Here is a 23,745-nt window from a genome sequence, read left to right as displayed (position 1 = left end):
CGTCTTCGACTTAAATGTACTCAGGTTTTCGAGTAGGAGATTCCATTAAAACATACGTCTTCAGCATACACCTATGCAATTCATTTTTATTACCGAAAAGTTTTGTGGCGCTATCTCTCAACCTGGTATTGAAACACCGAAGTGAATCATTGATTATCGAACAAGTAGAGATAAGTTTTACTGCAAGTTAAGAAGTAACTCACTAGTTGACACAGTGAAATCAATAGTTCGTATTGAAATAAAACTGTCATGCTAAAACTGAAAATCTTATGCTAAGCAAAATTACATTTAAAAACATAGCACCACATGTACGGAGATTTAGATCTTAGAGCATATAAGACTTAAGTAAACTCGTTCGATATCCCTAGGAATTTCACGTCCCACGGTGTTGGATGAGCACCGTTTGTATTGCCCGTTGCCTGCCGCAGACTCTTTTTTGTTTTCTGCACGGCCCTTTACGTGCGGCCGTTAATGCAAACGGTGCTCATCCAACACCGTAGGTCGTAAAATTCCTAGGAATATCGAACGTGTCAGAATCTATCTAAAGCTCTGTACTAGAGGACATAAAATACACCGTGTACACATATCTACTGAGCCGGAATATTGCCTAGTGTATGTTGGGTGCTTTCCATTTACTGACTCAAATCGACTTGTGTCGCTATTTCTGGTGTAACCGGCCAATCTGGGTAAAGGAATACACCAGAAATAGCGACCCAAGCCGAATTGAGTCAGCTTGAGTCAGTACATGGAAAGCACCCGTTTTAGCTAGGTTCTAGGCATAGTTGCATGCGCCCATGGTAACAAAACGTGGGCGGTAGGCGAGAAAGTAAACTGAGAACCGCTGATAAAATCTTCTGCTTCGTGTCAAATTCATCTCACGTTATACAGTGGTTCATATATACACCACGCGAGATATTACGCGTAGATACATACGTCAAACAGTCTTCTACTAGATAAATTAAAACCGCCCAAGACACCCCGTTCAGTGCCGTCAATTTCGTTAGGACAAAGGGGCTCCGATAAGCTGTTTACCACAAAATATATACGCTCAACGATCCAAACAGATTAGTCACATCGCTGCTTTTCACTTTCGCGTATGACTAGAGCGGTACACACCTCCTGTTAACCGAGCAGCGCATCGGCAGTGCACAAAGTCAGACCGGAGGTTGACGTTTCTTGGGCTGAAAATACTGGAAACACGATCGGTGATCTGTTTATTCCAAAATGTTGGCGTTAATAAACCGCATACTGGACTGGTTCAAGTCGCTGTTTTGGAAGGAGGAAATGGAACTCACCCTTGTTGGACTTCAGTACAGTGGAAAAACCACATTTGTCAACGTGATTGCGGTATGCTCCCCAATTTATAGCTAAACTTCCATAATTTCATTCATATTTTTATCATTCGGTCCCTCCCCCTTCCAAGCCATCAACTGTCCAAGCAATTATGAATTTTGACTCCCAGTTATTCGTCCAGGTCAAAGTTGCTTTGTTCCTTATCTTCAAAACCGCGACTTGCTGTTAGCAAACTCAATCAAAACTACCAGCGACTTGATCTTTTCTATTCCTTCGTTCTTCTCTGCTTCATTGACAAAATTTTGACACATTAACTACCCACCGCTTACTTTTTACGCATGTGAATATAGAACACACTACAATAGTTGATATTTACAGTCTGGGCAGTTCAGTGAGGACATGATACCAACTGTTGGTTTTAACATGCGGAAAATAACAAAGGGCAACGTGACTATTAAAGTTTGGGACATCGGCGGTCAGCCGAGGTTTAGGTCGATGTGGGAACGTTATTGCAGAGGAGTGAACGCCATTGTTTATATGGTCGACGCATCTGATCCAGAAAAAATCGAAGCCAGCCGCAACGAGCTTCACAATTTACTCGACAAACCTCAGCTGACTGGTATACCCGTGCTGGTATTGGGTAACAAGAGAGATCTGCCACATGCTCTTGATGAAAATGGACTAATCGAAAGAATGTGAGTTGATGTGATATGAAATCCAATTTGTTCCTGTATTGTTTCATCACTCATCAATTTGATTGATCTCTTTTTATAGGAACCTATCTGTGATCCAGGATCGAGAGATCTGCTGCTACAGTATCTCTTGCAAAGAAAAGGACAATATCGATATTACGCTACAGTGGTTAATAGCGCATTCTAAAAGTGGAGTGCGCTAATATGTAACCAATTATTTTGTCATGGTAGGATGAAGCAGGAAGAAGGAAGTAAAATAAAAATCGAAAAACTAAGAATCATGAGAATAAAAATAAGACGATAATCTCTTGACAAGGCAAAAAAATGATTTGGGATCAACAGAAAGAAAGGAACGTTGTCAGCTTATGTTTTTACTCGAGTCATTATAATAGCGAATTCCTTAAATGTAAGCTTTAGCTTTCTAAGTTCGAACCCTTTGAACAATGAAAGTTCGAAGATATTGCTTGCGCGAATCGGAATGCTCATATAATATGAATTATGAATTGTAATTATATTAAACAATAATTAGGCGAATGGATATATATATATATATACATACATATATAGTATGTACATATATATATATATACATAGAATAAAAACGATAAACTTTTATATTTTTGTTCTTAGGTAATCGATATTATATACACGTGTATTTAAAATTCGTTTTTATTTTTCTTCTATTCATTTTCTTTTAATCTTCAAAACACATATTCTGAAATTTAAGTGTGTCTCGTTGCTAGCTCAGCTACTATGTGTACAAATATTGTACATTTGCAATAGCTGGCCCGAACGATCCTTGAATCGCATGCATACAATTCTATTATGAACTGAAAATGAAAAGAAAAAAAAATAATAATTATCGCTGCTAGGGTAAATAATTAAAAACTGATTACTATATCTGTATACAACATGCGTGCATACGTAATGTATAACTTAAAAACTTAACAGCGCGTATAAATTGATTTAGAATTACATACTAGTACAATATTACATCAATTTAAATATCATTCGTAAAAATATCGTATGACCGTTGTGTTATGTATATATAGAGGAATAAAACAATATACACCATTTTTCAATGGATGATATAAAATTACTTCATGTACGAAAATAGAATAACTAAAGTTGAAATAATCATACGAATTCGTCAAAGGATTGTTGAATAATTCATTGCTACATATTATTACATACTTAATTATATTTCGTGTACTGTATCGACTGCTCGTAAATTCGTAGTAGATTTTTGTCAGATCTCGATGACGAGACGTTGTGAATTCGCAACGATTACATTTCAATCGCTATATGGGTGTTCTATAAAATACTAGTCGTCGTTGAATATGTTCTGACAATGAATATAGGCATCACATTTTCAATGCGGTACCGCAACGCGGTAAATTCTACTTTGCAAGCACGGTGTGAGATATTTTATCTTATAGGATGTTTGCAGGTCTCTACGTATTTCGTATGTACCGAGACTGTCACAGTTGGCGATTTCCTCGACTCTGATTGGTGGCGCTATCTAACACGAAAGTTGAAACTTGATCACGACGAAAAGTATTCTGTGGCTATGGTGAACTGAATGTTCGAGCCTCGCAATCGTGTTTGATATAAAGCAGGATACAAGTAAGCAGGGATTACGTATTTGGAATTGATTATAGTATTTCACATAAGTTATCTAGATATTTCATTCTATTACAATCAGCTGTAACTCAAATCTTGCCATAATATTACTTATATGCGATGGACATAACCTTAAACTTTTGTTATAACGTAACTTTTTAATGATGTATAATAAACATGCTAGTTTTCGATTCAATTTCTGTAAAATTGGTAAATTGACCACTTCCACTTCTCTGCGTCTCAATTATTTCAAATTCGCGTTACCGCGAAACAAAGGTTGTGTGTAAATTACGCTCGTCATTTTTATGCACGTGCATGTTTATTGACCGATTATTAGACACAAGAAATTTTAAATCTAACAATTTTGAACTTATAACATTCGCTTATATCGTTGCACCTTCGAACAACCAATTATAATGATGTACAAGAATAAGTAGAAAAAAAAGATCAACATCTCATCTCTTCGTTATCTGGTTATTATAAAAGTAATATATATAACTTATAAAATTAAATTATATTCTCACAAAATGATCGTTTCGCAGAATATATAGATAGACAAATAGATAGATAGTGTCTTAATAGATTGAGAGAGAGAAAGAGAAAAGATAATTCGAATTCCCATGTACTGGCACTTTGAGAGCTATGAAAAATTAACTCCCATGCGTTTCAGAATGAGCGGTAAAATGCCGGGAGTCCTCCGAGTCACGTGGCATCCTCTGCAGACGATTTTACGGGGGCTCAACTGCCGTATAGCATCAGTAACAAAAATGCACAGGAAGACGTACGAGAGAATGTATCCAACCATAGTCGTTCTGCCCGATGGAAGTAGTATAAACATAAAATATCATGAGCCTAGACATATAATAAAACTGCCTCTAAATTTAGCTACTTTAACAGAAGCCGAACGAAAGTTAAGGCTCTTGGCGCGTAAACCAAAAACTGTAATCAAAATGGAAGAAGATATCGATGATGACGGTTTTGACGCAAAAAGGTATCTCAAATTCGTTAAAAAATAAACCTATTTGGGATCCGTTGTGATTTAGATTCTGATGTAAATTATTCTGTATGTTTAACAATAAAACTCAAAATCAAAATGTCTGAATACTTCATCATCATAAAAGGAAGCGATTCATTTGAAGACCGCAAAAACCGAGGCATATACACAACGTGAAAAGAAGACAACTGAAACTTACCAGCTGCACGTATTTCGTTGATTCTTTCAACTGCAAAGAGAAAAAAAAAACATTTACCATGCTTACATATCACGATTTTTCGACGCACTGCTTTCACGGTAGTCGGCAGTTTTAATATGTGCGGCTCGAGTGTTCGAAAGTAAACAATACGCTGTATGACATGAACCAAACAAGGACGTTAGCAACATTACGTCCCAAGTCCAAAGATGATATCGCTTCGATGAGGGAAGCGAATAAAAAATGACTCTATGATACGACCTTGAACTTGCGCTGATGAAAGAAAGTAGCCGCTGGCAATTGTGAGATCAGACGGTTATGAAGATCTCACGTGGTTTCGGGAATTACATATACACACAAGCCCGTATGAATGGACCACTTTCAAATCACACGTTGATTTCTCTTTGGTTTCTCGATCCCCCTACGCACGCTAGAACACGCATCTGTGCACAAACGTCGCACGATTCTCAATGCGTCATCTCAAAATCCTGGTCTCTCGTCTTAACACGTCAATGTACCCATACAGTGTCCTGTAATTTCAAGGAAGCGAACATGTTCTCAATCCGACAACTGACGCGGAAATAATTGGAAAGTTTGACGACCGAGCCATCGACAAATATTGAAATTAAAAAACAGAGAATTCCATCGCGATTTATGCGATATGCCCAGTACTGAGCGAAGGATATATCCTGCTTTCATTTCTGCAAAACGGAACCTACAGTAAATACGAATTAAAAACGAACGATCACGAATCAACTTAGAAATACTGATAATTTCATGATGCAGAATGTCGAAGATACGTACGTAGGTATACATATAGTACTGTAACAATTCGGTGACCAGGACAATAACTTTCTCCGATGCTCACGCACCACCCATTCAGCCGTACAGCTTATAGAATGATTTTCGTTCCGATGCTAACTATGGCTGTAACTCCAGAGCATAGACACTAAACGAATTCCCAACCTTATTAACACGCCTCGGCAATATTATATACCTGTTCACCATGCATCCACATACATGCAGGCCAACATGCGTTTGAAAGTCGACAGTCGCATGTTGCTGTTAGGCATGTGCTGTATACACTTGTACCTCTTCTACCTGCATAGAAGATGCCGCAGCGAAAGTGAAGGCATAGCCAATCGAACCTTGTTATATCTCGTCGCCCTTGAAGCACTCGGTTCAAGGTATATGTACCCGGTTTCGAGCACAAAAATCGGCTCAGAATTACATGGAATCCAGCATATTGGAAAAAGACCAAGAACAATGTTGCTAAGCTAACAGAAGAAAGTCGGGGTTACGATATATTGTTAAAAAAAGACTACATTTTTTTCCATACTTTTCATTCCGTAAGAATTACGTATTTAGCGCAAAACGATAGAACCATAATTGACGTTTTCTCAGCACCTATGTTGTTTGGATTCGAATTATATACAACGATCGAAAAATACACTCAATTACCGTATGCACGGATTTCGTAACGTGGATTGTCTGCATCATACGTTATATGTATTTTTCTTGCTCAAGACCGTCGCAATGTCTGTGAACAATTTTATTAATTAGTTGCCTACTGAACTGCGACTCATTCATCGCAACTTTCTCACAATGATCAAATCGATTACGTCGTTTTAAGTCAACTTGATGGCACCCTGAATCTAGGCACTAAACGATGTTAGACTGGTCTCGAAGAAAATAAACTGTTTAATAGACGAGTCGGAGATTCACGGTTGCAGAGATTTACTTACGCCCGAGTTATTGCGAATTGTATTACAGGCGGCTGGGACTTACCGAAATAAAGGATGAAAAACTGGAACAATAGAAAGTGTGACGAATCAACGAGACTGGATATATCTGTGGTAATGCTTTCGTTCAACTTTGGGGTTTTCGTTAGCAAAACACCGAGGCACGTAACTGAGACTCAACCAGCTATTCAACGACCTTTGACTCGCCTTGTAGCTTTCAGTGTCTTACAAACAAATAATATTATAAGCGCGTTAGAATGCAGAAGAGATTGTTAGTACTTAATGCAAAGTGGCAGCTACCTACCCCATTTACAGTGAAAATCGTAAGTAGTCCGTACTTTCGGACGTGGTGAAACTATAAGCCTATGTCGCAATACGGACGGTAGAAAAGCGCAGACCGTAGAGGGGGTGTTGAGCAATTTTTAATTAATTCTAGGCCATACCCATAACCGTATGTAAATGCTATGGAAAAGTGTTGCAATTACTGATTTTATCATCTGCAGGTGAAATGAAATTGCAATGAAAGGGCGTCGATACAGTTTCAAAGCTTATAACTCGTACGTATGCATATGCCTGTACATTTTAAATAGGCTCAAGTTCTAATTATAGTTATACGTTCTCCAAAAATGTTTATTTTATTTTTCTCACCAAGAAGGTACCCCGGATAGATATCTCCGATTTGATTTCTTTTGTGATATGTTATAGTAGACTAAAAACTAAGTGAAACATATTTTTTTTTTCATCTGTCATTAAACACCTTAAGAGAGCGAAACCACCCTCCAAAGTAACGTATGTCAAAAGATGATTTGGCAGTTTTTTTTTTTCATTGAATAAATTACATTTTTTAATTCTCCTTATAAGAAAAATTGTCTCACCCCCTTAAAGTGTTTAATGGCAGATAAAAAGAAATACGTATCGCCTAGTTTTTAGTCTACTATAACATATTACGAAAGAAATCAAATCGGCGAGATTGACCTGAGGTTCAATCCTTGTTAGTCCTAACGAAGTTTCGAGAAAAAATATATGTACCGATATGCATGAATTAAAGCCTGATCGATTCCTGACACGTCATGTAGAGAAGAGAAAGAACGCGAAACCACAGTCAAGGAAAATAATCGGAACAACGATTCTGCGCGAGTTATAAGAAGCAATTTATTTTAATGGTTCTGCAAATTCTATAGGGAAAGAATAACTTCGTTGGTATGCCACTGGCATAAGATCCTAAATACTTCCGTGATACATACCGATCTGCCATTAACAATTTGGTATTCAGCAAGTGTTTATCTATGACCGATGATAAGTAGGATGTATTCTGGTTCGCATGTGCATCTGACAAACGGTGACAACTAATTTGATAATGTCAAATTTCATCACGTACGCAAAAACCATCTCAAGTTCTCATTAAACTTTGTAATTTCCGCACGGATTCCACGAATAACAATATAAATTATACCGACGTATGTAAACGCTTTTCCTCGACTTCTGTTGAAAAACATCCTAGCATATATGTATATTAAAGGATGTGACGGCTAGAATTCATCCGGCACGCAGCGTTAATAAAAATCGCGTGCAAGGCACCATTCGAATTTCAAATCGAGGAGAATTTATGTGTGTTATTCAATGGAAGAACGTCGCGTAACGTGACGAAAATGAATGTCAAAAGTATAATGAATACTGATTTAATTCGCGTAATTCAACGTGTCAAAAGATTTTATCCAACGGCGTGCAGGAGCATCCCGGAAGGCAACCTTCTTCCTGTTGTCCACGTAATCTCTCTATCGGATTCAACGCGCAATCTTACGTTTATAAAGCCACGCCGCAGACGACAGTTTCTGCAGTTTAAAGCGATATTCGCACCTAAACAGGAATGATAATTATCGCCCGTAACATGCGGCGAGCACCATACGTAATATTTCCTGCAATAACGTTTCTCTACAATTGATGGATCAGCAAATTAAAGTTTCCGGTATCTACATGCATCGGAAAATGAAGCTGAAGCCATAATCGAACTTGAACTTCGCCATTCGCGTGTGAATAATGCATAAAATATGTTTGTAACGGATGCCGCATTCGGCACGAAGCTTTATGAGATGAAGAGATTATAACGTTAAAATCTTGGTAAATTGGAAAATCAGACAGTCGGTACTTTTACGTAATTCTATCGCGTGGCTTGGTTTGGCTTTATGAAAAACTGGAACGCGTCGTACAAAATCTACGCGCTTGTTGTGAGTCGCGATTAAAATTCACGTGTCAACAACCGGTTAATCTGCAGTATATGCGAGAGTGCCGAAAGTTTGAATCACCCGTCACTTAAATTGAACCGCCGCGCCGATCAGAATTATATATGTATAATGTACCAGGATGTAGGTATCGGTCTTATTTTTCTTTTTTCATCACCTATTTTTCTCTTTCTCTCGAAGGATGAAAGCAAAAGCTAAAAGAGTCCGGGAAGGCACGAGGCGATTGGTCGGCTACTACCGGGTTGACGTCATCTACCAATCAGCGATCAACTTTCAACTCTTGCTTTCATCTTTCTATACATATATAATGCGGTCGAAAGATGGACAACTACGACAAGTGAAACTCGCGCCTCCCCGCAAATCATTCCACGATTATTTTGCCCCATTATTCCTGAATGCTTCTTGACTATAAGTACCCATTCGCCTTTGGATGTGAGTTCAAAAGACAAACAAGACAACATCCGCGATTGACGTAAAGCATAGATATTAATTAAATGTCAATCAAAGAGAAACGAAGAAACCAAACAATTCGCAAACTTGATTTTTCCTCTAAAACGAATTGTCAATACCATGAACTACAAAAAAAAGGTAACTATATTGTAGTTATGCTCTTAACTATACGCATACGCACGCCGCACGTACGAGTAAATTTCACAAGCTGAATTCTTAGTTTTTAGGCTTTCGTTGAAGGTGAAATCATAACTGACCTATTCTTGCTGTCATTTAGTCCAGCGTGAAATAACTCTGGTCAACTAACAATACCTGAAAATAATCATTACAGCCGAAAAGAAATTCCAGGCGTGTAAACGGCGGCCATGTTGAATTTCTTATTTCTTCCAGCATCTCAATTCCCGTGTCAAATACTTGTATGTTTGTTAGTTTCCTATCACCGCGCACCTGCGAGCATTAGGATTTAGAAAATAATTACTAGACTTCACATTCCATAAATATCTTTTCATTACCGAGAACGAGATCGTACAGTATCCAGCTCCATGCATATGTATGATTGTATTTTCGGCAAACTGGACACGGTTGATTGTTAAGGGAGCGCCTGGAATCTCTACCCCGGGACGGTGGCGTACTCGGCTTGTGAGCCCTGAGCAAAAGAGTTTGCCTCGTCAAGGTGGGAGTCAGTTCAGTTATAGTAGGCCACCAGGCTCGGGCCTCGTGAGCTCCCGCGGCAACGTTCGACTCCAGCAACTCTCTCTTTGCCGGATAAGGAGGCATAAGTGCAGCGCTCTGTGTGGCGAGTTTAGTTCGACCGGATCGTGGCCAGAGAATAAGATAGGTGAAAAAACCCGCGTTATATGGCCGTTGATCCGTTCTCCGGTACGTTTGATAAGGCCCTTCTTGTTAGGGGGCGATGCGGAAGAACCTGCAGTGCGTTAGTTCCGCGGTCCGAAGACATTGCAGCAGCGGAGTTTGTGCATAAATGTTTTACTCGTGCTCTCTTCGACAGCTGACTTCGATCACTAATGCCGCGTTCCGACTGTTGCAAGTGAACCGGAATACTGAAGAGATTAAATAATATAAACTGAGTGTAAACAATTTACTTTAAAACCCAAAGCGTACGATAATAACAAATATCAACGTGATCGGAACTAGTCGCTGCACCGGTATTTTAACATTGTGAATTATGCTTAAAAATAATTAATAATGATTCGTCGAAATGCGATAATTTTACCGAATAAATGAAATTAATTTAATAATTCAAATAACGCAAAAAAAAAAAAAAAACATTACATGTTTATATGGCTGTGACAATAATTTCGAATCTCGAGTGTGGCCGCATGGTGCGATAATTATAAAGTTCCTAAATTAGCTTCTGTGTTTACCTTCCGATAGAAGCCTACATGGTGTTGATTAATGCCACCGTACACGAGGTTTGTTCACACTTGTCTGCGCCACCCGTGATAATTGTCAGATCAATTTCAAATGTTATAAGATCGTGCGATCGGGGACGCCGATAGAATACTGATAGCCGGTTCAAAACTCCAAAAGTCTCGAGCGGCGATAACCGCATGAGTAGATGGTATATCTATTTGTTAACAATATTTATTAACCGAGCTATCGAATCGATCACCGAGAATACACCTCCTGCATAAGATATGGAAGTTTAACTACTTCGATATAATAATCACTTTTTCACGAGTGCAAATACCTGCGATGATCGGCAAACTATTATTGGCCGGTTGGATACTTCAATGTCTTCGAGGTCTTCACGGTGCGTATTACAGCAATATATGATATATGTACATTTGTGTGTTATCATTTATGAATATTTGTTTCCTCTGATCAGTAGTCAATCATCGTGATTAAAATAAATCAAACGATTGAATATTTCAACGTTTAAAACAAGCAGGATTCATATTGCAACACGTACTTGCATCCAGGCCATTGATTGTAATTAACAAATTGTGCGCTCTTCCGGTTCTCACAGAATTTCAATTCTCACGTCAGGTTAGATGCAATCACTTGATTTTATAACGCAACTGACGCATATGAACGAGCCAACGTGTGCATGAACTTAATAAATATTTCATAATATACCTATAATGTTTTTTCCATGTTTTGTTCACCTCTAGATGTTAAAATATTCTTAAATTACGGTCAATTATCTACTTAGAAATTTACTGCCGCAAGTGCTTGACCCCGTTGACTCAAGGCATCGTTTCAGTGTGATTTATAAAATATCGTAAAAATTTCGGACACTTGAACATGTATATATATATATATTTTTTTTATATATAGGCGTATGTACGCGCCTCCGTGTGTATTTGTATAAGAAAACTTAATCGTCATCCACGCCTCCTAGATCTGGTGAAATTATTTCTTTAGAAAGGCAAAGACTGGACCACAAATGAACCAAGGTAACTAACTCGCTCGAACACGCGCCAGCGAACCGGCTTAACTGAATTAAAAGGATCTAGGTTATCCCCAGCTGTATGTAGGTGTATACGTATATAACTCGTTCTAATCTGGATTTTGACCCTGCAGAGAGAAAACCGGTATCGGTCGAGCCGTTAAAGATCACATCACTCAAGTTTGTTAGACTTTATCCTATAGTAACGTGTGTAGGAGTACATGAAAATTGTTTTTCTCTTATTGCCAATTATTACAATATACATTTTACTTACTTTAACTCTCCGATACGAGAGACGGATGTAAAAAACATATTGATGCAGTTACGTAAGAATCGCTGCGTAATGACCCATGAAATAAAATGCGTTGTGGGTGAATTTCATTCGCTCCAGGATACCTGTAAGATCTGTCTACAAGAGTCGAGCCGCGCCCTTCACATTGCAAGTGAAACATCCTGTATAAAAGTGTATGTACCATCCACATACATATACCTATGTACGTAATGCAGCGTTCCGATAAATGTCCGTCGCTTTCACTGTCCAGTGTCTAGCTGGAGGGGAAGACCACTCAACGTTCATGTACACAGTTCATTATACATCTGTACTATACTTCCACGATGCGGCGAGTTCACTGCAATGGAATTTCCAGGGTTGAAAGAATTTCCCAGGTCAAAAAAAAACCCGGTCTCTTATGCAGCTGGAACCAGGTCAACTTCTGGAGTTGAAAAACGTTGAAAAGAACGGTGAAGCGAGAATCGGAGTACGTTTTTCTCGCTGAAACTTGTATACTTCCAATACTCGTCCATCGCTCATTGTCAACCTGTAAAAAAGCAGAGAAATTTAATTACTGCATTTTCAGACTATCGGGACCGAAATCTTTACGGTTGTAGTAATCCTTCACGCCATGGGAATTCGGACTGTCTCTGTAACTTACGTAAGGATAACTTTAACTAAAGCTACCCAGTCAAGGCGTGACGTGCCGTACAGTAGTTCGTCAGCTCCGCATTGTCCCGAGTAGATTTACTTTAATTTGCCAATTTTATTGTCCCTCGGTGCGTACTCGTTAACTACGTTTCCTTTTTATCTCAAGGACAAAGGATGTGACAGTACTCTGCGTAAATACAATTCATGTACCTACACCTACCTACTGGGGTGGGTGTGTGGGCGGGCAACGCAATCAGTGAGAGGCGAACGCCTGCGGACGAACCATTCTCGGTTCATGCTTTGACGACTGTGGAGGGAACTATGTGAAAATTGAACAATTTGACGTTCGTGAAACTCCCTATTTTCGTCAAATACACGAAGGTAACGCGTGATCGTGAGCCTTTAAAATCCAGGAAGCATAAATTCAACTTCTCTCAAAGGTCACTAGGTCTTACGATTGCAGCCGTTACGAGTACAGTTAATAATCACTGAGTCGTACCGACTCAATTCGCGACGGTAGGTAAGTTCATCGTGAATTTATGCTTCGCGGGTTTTATGTACAGTATACCTGGCCACCCAGTACGTGATCAACGGATCGCGAATCTTGCGTGCAGAAACCGGTCCCGATTTCCAAATACTCGGAATCGCGCTGCTAAAGCACTGACTCTTACTACCGAAATCACCCATTGACGATTCTTCGTTATAAGTTTATTATACACGGGATAATGACTCCATCAGTGTGTCGAAATTTTTGTAATCCTCGATGCAATTCTGCAGTTGCGAGTGACGCTGACTGTCAAATCGCAATCTCTCGCTGTAGAAACCGTTGAGCATTTGTATAATCAGCGGAATTTCTTCACCGATGATTGATTAGCGGAATGATTTATTTATAGTCGTCATATTGCCCTTATAATTATTCAAAACTGTCGGTTTAATGCAGTTAGCTGCGATAGCGTGTTTTGAATAATTATAAGGACATATATATATATATATATATATATTGCAACTTTCAAATCCACATACCGCAGACGAGAATATTATTGGATACTTTGAATAGAAACCAGCTGCAAGTGTTGAATGCATTCATTACTTTACTTAGCGAATAAATAAATTTTGAAGAGTTACGAGCCGTTTCTCTTATGGTACGAATGTATCCACTTTTAGGCACATCGAACACTTCGAATAAGATTACAGGTGAAGTGTCTCTGTGACCAACATAGAGCCTTAACTGCGACGAGAAAACGTTGAAGCTTTCAAATTTTTAGATTAAATCAACAAAAGTTATACAGTTTTCAAACTATCGAATGACCTCATGTACATACGTGGCGGACGTTAAACCAATCAGAAAGTGTGACAGTGATGCTCATACCTTGCAGTAACCAACTACTGGAATTGCATGGTGATCAAATGACTCTCACCAACTAAAATGCGACACTGATTTGCATGATTTTTCCAATCTTTCGAACATCAGATGCTGTCCAATTCACTTACGAGCACTTGAACCTCATTGGGAATGGCTTGAAATGACCCAGAACATCCAGTAATCGGTAGATGACAATCACGACTGTGCTGTAATCGCGACGTCACCAATCACAAGCAAATAGCTGCAGAACATTCTCGAAGATTGACGGGAAGGGATATTGAGATGTTGAATTTGAATTTAAAATTAGGAACAGTATAGGTATGATGAGGTTTGAAAGAACAGTAGCTATGGAATTTTTGAGAGTGTATAGTTCACTGCATTCAATGCGGAACATCGATTCACGAAGAATAGGAAGCGTAGAAATAGAGACAATTTGATACGCAGCAAGTGACGACCTATTTCTCACGGGTCGAATATGAGAACAAGATTAGGATGAAAAGCCAAAGAAAATGGCGATGTAGACTGTTGAGGATAACATCAAAAGACTCCGCTCATCGCGTACCGCAATGAGTTTATTGGATATACGGGTTACTCTGACCACGTGCGCGGCTGCTTGTGCCTGTATTAAAATAACATTAACCTCAGGAGAAGCACTTCTCATTGTATTCTCATACCTGTAGTCTAAGCCTCAGACTAACGAAGTTCATTGACCCTGGACAACGAAAACTGTGTCAGTAGTCATCGCACAGACATTTTTAGAACTAATCATGCCTCTAGTAACCGTCTCCCCGTTAGCTTAATACATTCTCCTGTGACATAACTTATATGGAAGATAAAAGGGGTCGTCAGTTATTGTCTGTTAATGACGACATGTCCTCGAATTGAGAAAAGAAATTGCACACTACATGCATTACGAGGATACTGGACTTGTGCAATATTCAAGATATACCGGGTTATTTTCGTGATGCGCCATTCAGGAACCCCTAATTATAAGCAAATCAGGGTACAAGTCCGCTCTGAGCAGCTCCGAGCACGGAGCCTAGATATAAAGAGAACAATCATGGTGGGCGTTTGGCTTTTATTTACGGTCAGAAAAAAACGAGCAAGACCATTTTCTCGCAATGTCTACCAAGGTAACGCTGGTGACGTTAATGTCAGGTTCATGGCGTCCGTTTGTTATTGTTTGTAACGCGTGGTCACGGTATTCCCCTTCTTAAATTTAAAAAACCTGACATAAGCAACTCTAGCAACTCTAGTGTAGAAAGATTTTACTACAGATTTTCGGTCGTTTCTTATACATTACGATCGTTCTCCTTATACCTGGGCTCCGTGACTTCGAGTTTCACCAGGGCAACATCAGTCGCGTGCTAACAAAATAAAAGAACATCGGAGCTGCTCAGATGGACTTGTACCTTGATTTGCCTACAATTAGGGGCTCCTAAGGGTGCATCACGGAAATTATCCGGTATATGCACTTTCTACGCAATAACTGTATGATATTTGAACATCAAATCAGAATTCTCAATTTTCGCACGATACTGTAGTATGCATATAAACGGTGGTTGAATTCAACGAAAAAGCCTGCACATTGCATATGCGAGAAAGGGTGCGTTCCGAAATTAGCTAACAGTGCTAAAAAATTCCCTAGGACAGAGACAGAGCTACCCACGAACTCGGCGGCGCAAAAGAGATAAAGGATTGTCGACAACACTGGGAGCTAACTAATACCGGAACGCATCCTAAATATAGCTACAATATGGTTATACCTAGATTGTTTTGAATAACGCAATGCAATGCAAGTTAATGAACTGAGTCAAGCTTGTTTGTCGAGGAGGTGTATAATGGGAGGCGGGGTTACGCATAGCTGCTTATTGTTAGAGATTCGTTGTTCTTCTGTCTCGTTGTTCTCGTAAGAGAGTAGGTAATTGGTTCGCGCGACAGGTGTCCAAGTTGACCGGAGATGTACCGTTGGATTTGTCGGGGACGAGAACCCGCACAATTCTCGACTGCCTACCGCGTTCCGCGTCACTCACTTGCGCAAGCACATTGTCTCGTACCGTTGTTTCTGGAGCCCAACCGCGGCCTGACCTCCTGCCCAACTCTCATCCGTTTCGATCGTCATCAACTCACCTAGTTTACCCCTACTTTTCGTCCCCCGTCAACCCGAATCCATATCAATGCCTCCAATTTATTTATCCGATACTTCCGTCCCATCATCATTATCGCAGATTACAGAAAATATTCATACACGCCTCGTCGCTTAACGTGCAGAAAAATTAACGCGATCAAATCACAGTTCAACGAATCAATCGATCGTCAAAATATTTGTCCGTTATTCAGGTCAAGATTTTACAACGATACTTACTGTCGCATAATTGTACCTATTAGGTGGTTTATGAAGGACATAAAATTATAGTACTATACCATTTTTATAATTTTTAAAAGTTTAATTTTATGCTTAATTCAGGCATACAGGAATCAGCCGTTTCAATGACACATTCTTGTACAAGACGACGCCGCGACGGTATATTTTGCAGATTATTTGCAGGACGTTAAAACTGGTGTAGCTGGTCAGGCAGCACTTACGTATTGCCTATTGAGTAATGGTTGAAACTCAGATATTTCTTACGACGCTATGACGGAACGCGGTGTTTTACCGAGCATAACTCCTCAAATCGGTATAACTTACACTGGTATCCATATGTACTGTGTAGGTTGGTGTACTTGCGAATTTATTGTATGCGTAAAGTGCCTTCGAACAAATTGACAATTTCGGAGATAAACGAAATGGGTGAGAAATAGCATGTGAAAATTTTACAACCAGCTGTACTGCGAATGACTCAATCCGCTCTGAATAATCACAGATCTGCAGATGAGCGTTGAAGACTACAATCACAACAGAGAGACAGTACAGTCCGTATACAACAATGTGACGTTATCCAGATCATGAACGAACAGCTTACCGTTACTCATTTATCGCTCATTTAAAGGTATATAGAACAGACCAGTTGCAGCATTCCATTCGCATTCTTTTAATAACAAGTAACCCCTCACCGATCATGCAGATTGCGACCGTAATGTGGATAACAAATCATCAGCAAGGCTAGTGAAGGTCTATTCAGTTATATAATAGCGAATTGAGCATTAATTTTTACAGATTATGAACAAAAATCCTGCACATGATGAGGATAAACAACTAAAAATTACCTGTTAGACTTCTGCAAGGACCTCCCAATCATCATGACCACTTGTATAAATGAATAAATGTTGCATCTGTCTAGGAGATCTAGCGACGCGTGCGAAGTGGCCCACGGCCCTGGAAGAGGCATACGACGAACGAAACGACCGCGAGATATTCCAGGCAGTGGTACAATCGATGCGGGAATGGGAGGCACACAAGAAGCACAACCGTCGATTGAAGCGGGACGTCTCCAGGGTTTGCTACGAGGATGTGGGCTGCTTCGAAGACACAGGACCATTCGGTTATCTGGAAATGTTGCCATCGCCTCCCAAGGACGTCGGAACCAGGTACGCCCGCTAACGATAAGACCGATATAGTCTCACAGTGTATTCGCCATAAGAACATGCATGGTTATATCGATGAAGGATTTTTCTTCGACAGATTTTTGGTATACGGTAGCAGAAAGGCGAGATCCATCCCGATGGATGTTCCCGCTGAAGAGATAGCCGACAAGGCGTTCCAGGCCATCGACTCCGAACTCCCAACCAAAGTCATTGTCCATGGTTTCGGCTCCAGCTGTGACCACGTATGGGTATACGAAATGAGGTCTGCTCTCATGTCCGTTCACGAATGTAACATAGGTGAGAGAGAAGATGGATGATTAGTATTAGAGAAGGGTAATTAGCGGCGATGCTCACCATTAAAAAACTTCGTGCTTACTCAACTTCACGTTGTTTCTTTCTTTTTTTTTTTTTGCCCTTGCAGTATGTGTAGACTGGGGTCCAGGTAGTGCTGTGCCAAACTACGTAAGAGCCGCCGCAAACACGCGGCTCGTTGGTCGTCAGCTCGCGAAGTTGGTGCGCCAGCTCAACGTTCCATTGGAACGTGTCCACCTGATCGGTTTCAGCCTGGGAGCTCACGTAGCCGGCTTCGCTGGAGCAGAACTAGGCAATGTTTCTCGGATCACGGGTAAGTTTCATGGTACCAGGCCGTTCACGCCAAGGATTTCGTAAGTCTCGCGTTCCTGACCGACCAAATGTTACTTCGGTCTTCGCACAGGCCTCGATCCGGCCGGGCCCCTCTTCGAGGCCCAGGATCCAAGGGCCAGACTCGATGCCACTGATGCCAGCTTCGTAGACGTAATTCACAGCAACGGTGAGCAACTTATACTCGGTGGATTGGGATCATGGCAGCCGATGGGTGACGTGGACTTCTACCCTAATGGCGGCCGGATGCAGACAGGATGCTCTAACCTCTTTCTGGGCGCCGTTTCCGATATCATTTGGTGTAAGATATTCTCATTGCGTTTTTGCCGTCATTGACCATCAGTTTTCATCTACATTTTGCCTTCTTGAAATAACGAGACGCCGGGAGATTTTCCCAAGAAATAATAATGTTTTCCGCAGAATGTTGTACACAATTTTCGGATATATCATATAGAATTTCGATCCTCAATGCGGTTTCTTATACCTGCAAATCACACAGCGTGCAAACAGTATATTGGCCAATCGAATATCATATCTGGATATACATAGGTATGTATGTATAATGTGCAGTGTACGTTATACTTCTTGCTCCATAATGAGGACAGGTGACATGAAACGAAATGTAAAAAAAAAAAAAATAAAAAAATTGGGATGCCGTTCAGAGAATCGATTTACCTTTTTGTCGCCTATACTTGAAACGATTATTGTAACTTGAGTACTTTTTCGTGTAGCGGAACTCAAGGAGTTTGAGATTACTGTGCCACGGTCGCGTGTAGCAACACCTGTGTCTGCTTCTTTACACATTCACGAATAGAAACTGCAGAGCCGCAAAGTATACTTTGCGAAATTAGTCAAACAGATTTTTTTTACTCATCTGTTCAAAACATGTATCCACTTCTTATTATCTTCCAAATTAGACCGTGTGCTGCATAAGTGTATATGCTATGTACCAATTGTGTTGTAACGCGGTCAAATTTACACCGTTCGTGGTAACTGACATACCTTTTACATGTGTAATTATTTTACTTTTGTTATGCGAAAATTTAATGTAGTTTATAGAGAAATCTGACAATGAGACGTATGCACACTGTACGTGTATCAGAACGAGATGATAATACGAGCATTGTGTCCGTCTTATAAGCAATAGTTTGAACAACCCAATGACTGACTACTACCAATGAATAACAGACGATATTCACGGTACGAGAGGTCACAATCTTTGATGAAAGTTAGCGCAGTGGCCTCAAATAGTAAACAAAACCCCATACAATGCGGCGTCTCGAATAGACCCAGACACCGTGATATTGTCTATGTGGAGCGTGTCATTCAAGACAGCATGTATAATGATGGAGTAATAATTGTTTCTGAGGAAGCCGCGGCGAACTATACATAGGTATAGTACATCGTACCTATGTGTGCAACAACAAAGCAGCGCGTTATAAATATTCATGCCTGCGCAATCAGCCTCTTCGTCGCCATTCATCGTATGCGATAGTAGCAATTTCTATATCCTGACTTTATTTTCTTTCAAACCACACACAGCCAGCGCAGTGGAGGGAAGATCGTTGTGCAACCACAGACGAGCATACAAGCTCTTCACAGACTCTGTGAGCCCCCGATGTCGGTTTCCGGCATTTCCCTGCGACCATGGCTACGACGGTCTTATCCGCGGCGATTGCTTCCCTTGCGGAGTAAACGGCGCTGAAAAGCCGTGCGGGGACATGGGATATTACAGCGACGAGTCGACTGCCCGTGGCCAGCTGTACTTGGTCACTAGAGACGAGGAACCCTTCTGCGCACATCAGTATCAGATCAAGCTGTACAACAGCCGAGGGGAAAGACCAGCGAGAAGTTATGGAAAGCTTCAAATTTCTCTCATCGGTCAGGGCGCCCTTAACGAAACGTTCACCATGACTCGTAAGGACGATGAAGAGCTTCTGATCGGGGCAATTCTTCAGAAGATCGTCGTTCCTCACCCAGCCGTTTCCGATTTGGAAGCCATAGAGGTAGGGCGATGGTTTTTTTTTTCTTGCATGTTCTTCCGCGACTGCTGTTACACAGTTCGCAAAAATCTTCATGAATTTTTCACAAGTGATTGAGTATTAAAGCTGGATTTAATGGAGCACTTGAACGTTTTTCACTTACATTAGTAGTAATGTAAGCGTTGGCATTCGCAAGCCAACTAACCGTGTAACGACTAATTGTGAGGTAGTTGAAAATCAGTGAGAGTAAATTGTTCCTTTATTATCGCTGCGCAGTTATCACGCGGAATTACACCACCTGACAAACACCGCAAAACTTTCTAACAACCACAATGTCGATTATATAAATTTCATACCGCGTCATTTCAATTTCTACTAACAAATTCGAGTTTAATTTAGCAAAAATTACGCGAAACTCGTGAAATGAGTAGAACGTTTCTGTACATGAAAATAATTCTCTTTCCTCGTTTATCAACTCCAGGTAAAATACACGGCGTACAGTGGTTGGATATCTTCCGGTCTGGTCTCCTGGAGCATAGACAAGGTGTCGATAATCGACAGTTTCGGGAACAGTCTTTCGGTCTGCAGGCGAGGTTTGATATTAGAATCGAACCATCCGGTATACTTGCCGTTGTACCCAGGGGAATGCAACATCCCGGCGGAGCCGGAAACTACGGCGATACCGCAGACGACTCCTTACGGAGATCAGCAGTTTGCCCATGAGAAAAAGGGAGGGATCGGGCCCTTCACGAAGGATCAAAACTTTGAGAAAGACGGATTTCTGGCCGAGGTTATCAGCGAAGAGATGCAAACCCGACCGCAGAAGGGGCTGGGTCCCTTCACCAAGGATCAAAACCCGAAGCCCTTCGACAAGGAGGCCTTCACGCGTCAGGATATCTTCAGCAACGCCAAGAAAGTCTTCGGCAATGATATAGCTTCGTCAGAGAGCGCATCTCAGACGGCGAACCCGTGGACTGTGGCCGACCTCGCTGACGGGGACTCGAATTCCCTAGAAAATGTTGAGGTGGAAAGCGGTCGAGGTTTCTCGGAGAGCACGTCTCTGCAAGTCGCCTTGACGGCCACGAACAGCCCGAGATCGTTGGAGCAACCGACCACGAATTTATACAGTGAAATACGCGAACCGGTGCTGAAGCTCTTCGGTAAGGAGAGCGGAAGGTCGTTGAAACTGCCGGAAATAACGGAACCGATACTGCGCCCGCGACCGGCGAGACAGAACGAGAAAAGCAACGGAATCCGGCGCAGCGGGAGGGGAAAGCTGCCCTCGGATCCGGTCAAGGACACAGCTTCGAGAAGTTTCACGGTTCAATTTCTCCCGGAAAGATTGGCGGGGATCTTGGCTCACGCTGAGAGGTACGCAAGGCAGACACTGCTGCCTCTGATATCCCAGTACACTCCCAGCTTTGTAGGTGGACCGAGGTACAATCAGCCGACTTACTTCCCGCCGTTGGGTGACATCGTTAACGAACGTTTAGAGGACTCGAACTCCAGGGAAATCGTAAATTCCGAACGGAATTCCACGTCGGTTGAGAATGACTCGTACGAAGAAGAAGACTCATCAAGGGTGGACAATTCCAGGATTGGAAAGACGTTGGAAGCCGAGGAGGTGGTTTTCGGTAGCAGCCGGGACAGTCAGAGTTACTCGGATGAGTTGACTTCGGGCCCCGCAAAGACCGAAATGGACCAAAGTGTTGAGAGCCTGAAAGTCGTAGCCAATCTCACAGAGGATAGACCGGAAAACGCGACGTCTGGTAGCCAAGAGACGGGGGGCGGTTGGCTGACCGAAGATGGTACCGCCTGGTCCAAGGAAGATGCCGGGGCTGGACCAGAGACGAAGATCGACGACTGGGTACCAATAGTGCCAGCGGACAAGGAAGTGCTGGAGAAACCAGCAGTCGGCGTGACGCCGCCCGTGATAGACGGTAAAGACGACCGGAAGTTCATTCCTCTTATTGACTTCGCTAACCCTGACGAGTACTTTGTCTCCTCGACATCAAAGAGCGTCGGCGACGTTGCGAAGAACTCAACGGCGGAAGACGAGCGTGTCAACGACTCTACGACGACCCAAACTTCGTCACACATCCAGAAGATACCCGGCAGGAGCAACGACCTCAAAGAGGGAAAGACAACACCAAAGTCTGTTATAAACACAGTATTTCCGTACATTTATGAGAGGAAAAATGATCCCAGGACAAGGTACATACCGCTTCTTCCTGAGGAAGATATGCGGCCTTCCGGTCTCGGATAATTTTTAACACTTGATAATCAGGATGTCTGTGGACACTGGTTGAAAAATTCCAGACATCCTGCACTGCTTCCAGGCTAATAAGTAAAGATTATTCAAAGTCATTCCAAGTCTATGTTCTCTTATTCTGAAGTTTTGATTTCGTTACAGGAGTTAAGGCTATAGGTATATATGTATATTTGGTTATAAATATATAATCAAATGTTCATTTTGGTTGAATTTTTCGACGATCATACGTTAAAGAAAATTAGATGTCACGAGTAAACCTTTCATTTCGGTGCATGATCAATAAGTGATTACGGAGTAAAGAATAAAGCAAAATTGACTTATATTCTTAATTTTATATTGCATATTGCGATTTTATAATGCAGGCAGTATGTTTACTGCCACCAGACTGCGTTTTCCAATATGGTCAATCCCTATGGTATGGTAATGTGTAAAGCGATTTTATTAGATCCTTGGTAGGAATAAATTGGTTTCTAGAAGGTGTACATATATTATATTCCATAGAAAATGTATACGAACAAACTTGGCAGTCCAAAATACATAAAATCACTAATTGGCTTTTTCAAGGGTCTTGTAGACAATCCATATTAAACGTTCAATAGCGATTATGCAGTCAGTAGAAACGCTCGTTACGAACTTGCATTTTTTTGTTATCGATTATCATTACATTACAAGTCGTTTTAATTGTTAAATTTCATCACCACGGCATTTTCTTACTTTTTTCCAAATGTTAGTACGTTTTATGTAAATATATATACACACATATCTGTGTGTGCGCGTGAAGAATTCGGCTGTGATAAGCAGCCAGTAGAAAATAGCGGAATAAAGTTACTGTATGAAAGGCTCTTATAAAAAATTGTAGGTAAAAATTACGAGAGCTCTTATTTTTATTTTTGTATGTATATATGAATCTTTATAGTATATATTATATAATAGTTTTACGGAAAATCATCACTTTAAGTTTACGAAATCAATTTTGTTGTTGCTGTTATTATTATGAATATTTTTTGAGTTGTAATTTTTATTTTCGCTTGTTTATTTATATTTATCATTCAATATATTATATTCCTAAAACGCGTTACGTTAAATTTTGATTTAATGTCCTATATAATAGCATAATTCACATACATAATTTAATACACTATCATTATTACCATAATTGTTATTAAAGGGCGAGCCATGTTAAACGTTGCCGTTAGTGTATTTAATATATTTATCTACACATATGAATTAAACATACTTCGATCTACACAAAGGCTGTCAAGTAATTTAAAACCTAATGAAAAATCAAGAAATCCCCACGTACGTAATCATCTTAAAGGAACTTACGGAATTACAATATAACTTAATTACAATTAGATATTATTTTAACGTAGTGAATGACGATGGATGTAGGATA

The 23,745-nt window shown here is 40.6% G+C and overlaps 3 protein-coding genes and 1 long non-coding RNA gene across 4 annotated transcripts; 3 read left to right on the top strand and 1 right to left on the bottom strand.

Moving 5' to 3' along the window:
- Nucleotides 1-845: 845 nt before the first annotated feature.
- On the top strand, nucleotides 846-2,906 carry LOC124181570 (ADP-ribosylation factor-like protein 8B-A). The gene is made up of 3 exons (XM_046568248.1): nucleotides 846-1,347; nucleotides 1,672-1,988; nucleotides 2,068-2,906. Exons 1-3 carry the CDS (start codon nucleotides 1,225-1,227, stop codon nucleotides 2,186-2,188), a joined length of 561 nt encoding a protein of 186 aa, XP_046424204.1. The 5' UTR covers nucleotides 846-1,224; the 3' UTR covers nucleotides 2,189-2,906.
- A 300-nt stretch (nucleotides 2,907-3,206) lies between these two features.
- Nucleotides 3,207-4,702, top strand: LOC124181571 (39S ribosomal protein L55, mitochondrial). Its single transcript, XM_046568249.1, has 2 exons — nucleotides 3,207-3,611; nucleotides 4,279-4,702. The coding sequence occupies exon 2, from the start codon at nucleotides 4,280-4,282 to the stop codon at nucleotides 4,622-4,624; it is 345 nt and encodes a 114-aa protein (XP_046424205.1). The 5' UTR covers nucleotides 3,207-3,611; nucleotide 4,279; the 3' UTR covers nucleotides 4,625-4,702.
- Nucleotides 4,703-10,220: 5,518 nt separating this feature from the next.
- LOC124181572 lies at nucleotides 10,221-16,016 on the bottom strand. The gene is made up of 3 exons (XR_006870509.1): nucleotides 15,787-16,016; nucleotides 10,616-12,461; nucleotides 10,221-10,291 (listed from the first exon to the last, which is right to left on the bottom strand). It is a non-coding gene; the product is annotated as an uncharacterized LOC124181572 (long non-coding RNA).
- On the top strand, nucleotides 10,873-23,595 carry LOC124181568. Its single transcript, XM_046568244.1, has 7 exons — nucleotides 10,873-11,004; nucleotides 17,210-17,456; nucleotides 17,551-17,750; nucleotides 17,875-18,078; nucleotides 18,169-18,396; nucleotides 19,638-20,101; nucleotides 20,559-23,595. Exons 1-7 carry the CDS (start codon nucleotides 10,947-10,949, stop codon nucleotides 22,341-22,343), a joined length of 3,186 nt encoding a protein of 1,061 aa, XP_046424200.1. The 5' UTR covers nucleotides 10,873-10,946; the 3' UTR covers nucleotides 22,344-23,595.
- Nucleotides 23,596-23,745: the final 150 nt, after the last annotated feature.

This window comes from Neodiprion fabricii, chromosome 4, assembly GCF_021155785.1.
Source record: "Neodiprion fabricii isolate iyNeoFabr1 chromosome 4, iyNeoFabr1.1, whole genome shotgun sequence".
In the NCBI taxonomy this organism is placed as follows: Eukaryota; Metazoa; Arthropoda; class Insecta; order Hymenoptera; family Diprionidae; genus Neodiprion; species Neodiprion fabricii.
The sequence above is the reverse complement of the archived record's forward strand: the minus strand, read 5'-3'. Positions and strand labels throughout refer to the sequence as shown.

Coding starts and splice junctions, on each gene's coding strand:
- LOC124181570 (XM_046568248.1), top strand. CDS start 1,225: ATGTTGGCGTTAATAAACCGCATACTGGACTGGTTCAAGTCGCTGTTT. Junction 1,348..1,671: donor CATTTGTCAACGTGATTGCG/GTATGCTCCCCA, acceptor TGATATTTACAG/TCTGGGCAGTTCAGTGAGGA. Junction 1,989..2,067: donor AATGGACTAATCGAAAGAAT/GTGAGTTGATGT, acceptor CTCTTTTTATAG/GAACCTATCTGTGATCCAGG.
- LOC124181571 (XM_046568249.1), top strand. CDS start 4,280: ATGAGCGGTAAAATGCCGGGAGTCCTCCGAGTCACGTGGCATCCTCTG.
- LOC124181568 (XM_046568244.1), top strand. CDS start 10,947: ATGATCGGCAAACTATTATTGGCCGGTTGGATACTTCAATGTCTTCGA. Junction 17,457..17,550: donor CCCAAGGACGTCGGAACCAG/GTACGCCCGCTA, acceptor TTTCTTCGACAG/ATTTTTGGTATACGGTAGCA. Junction 18,397..19,637: donor CGTTTCCGATATCATTTGGT/GTAAGATATTCT, acceptor AACCACACACAG/CCAGCGCAGTGGAGGGAAGA.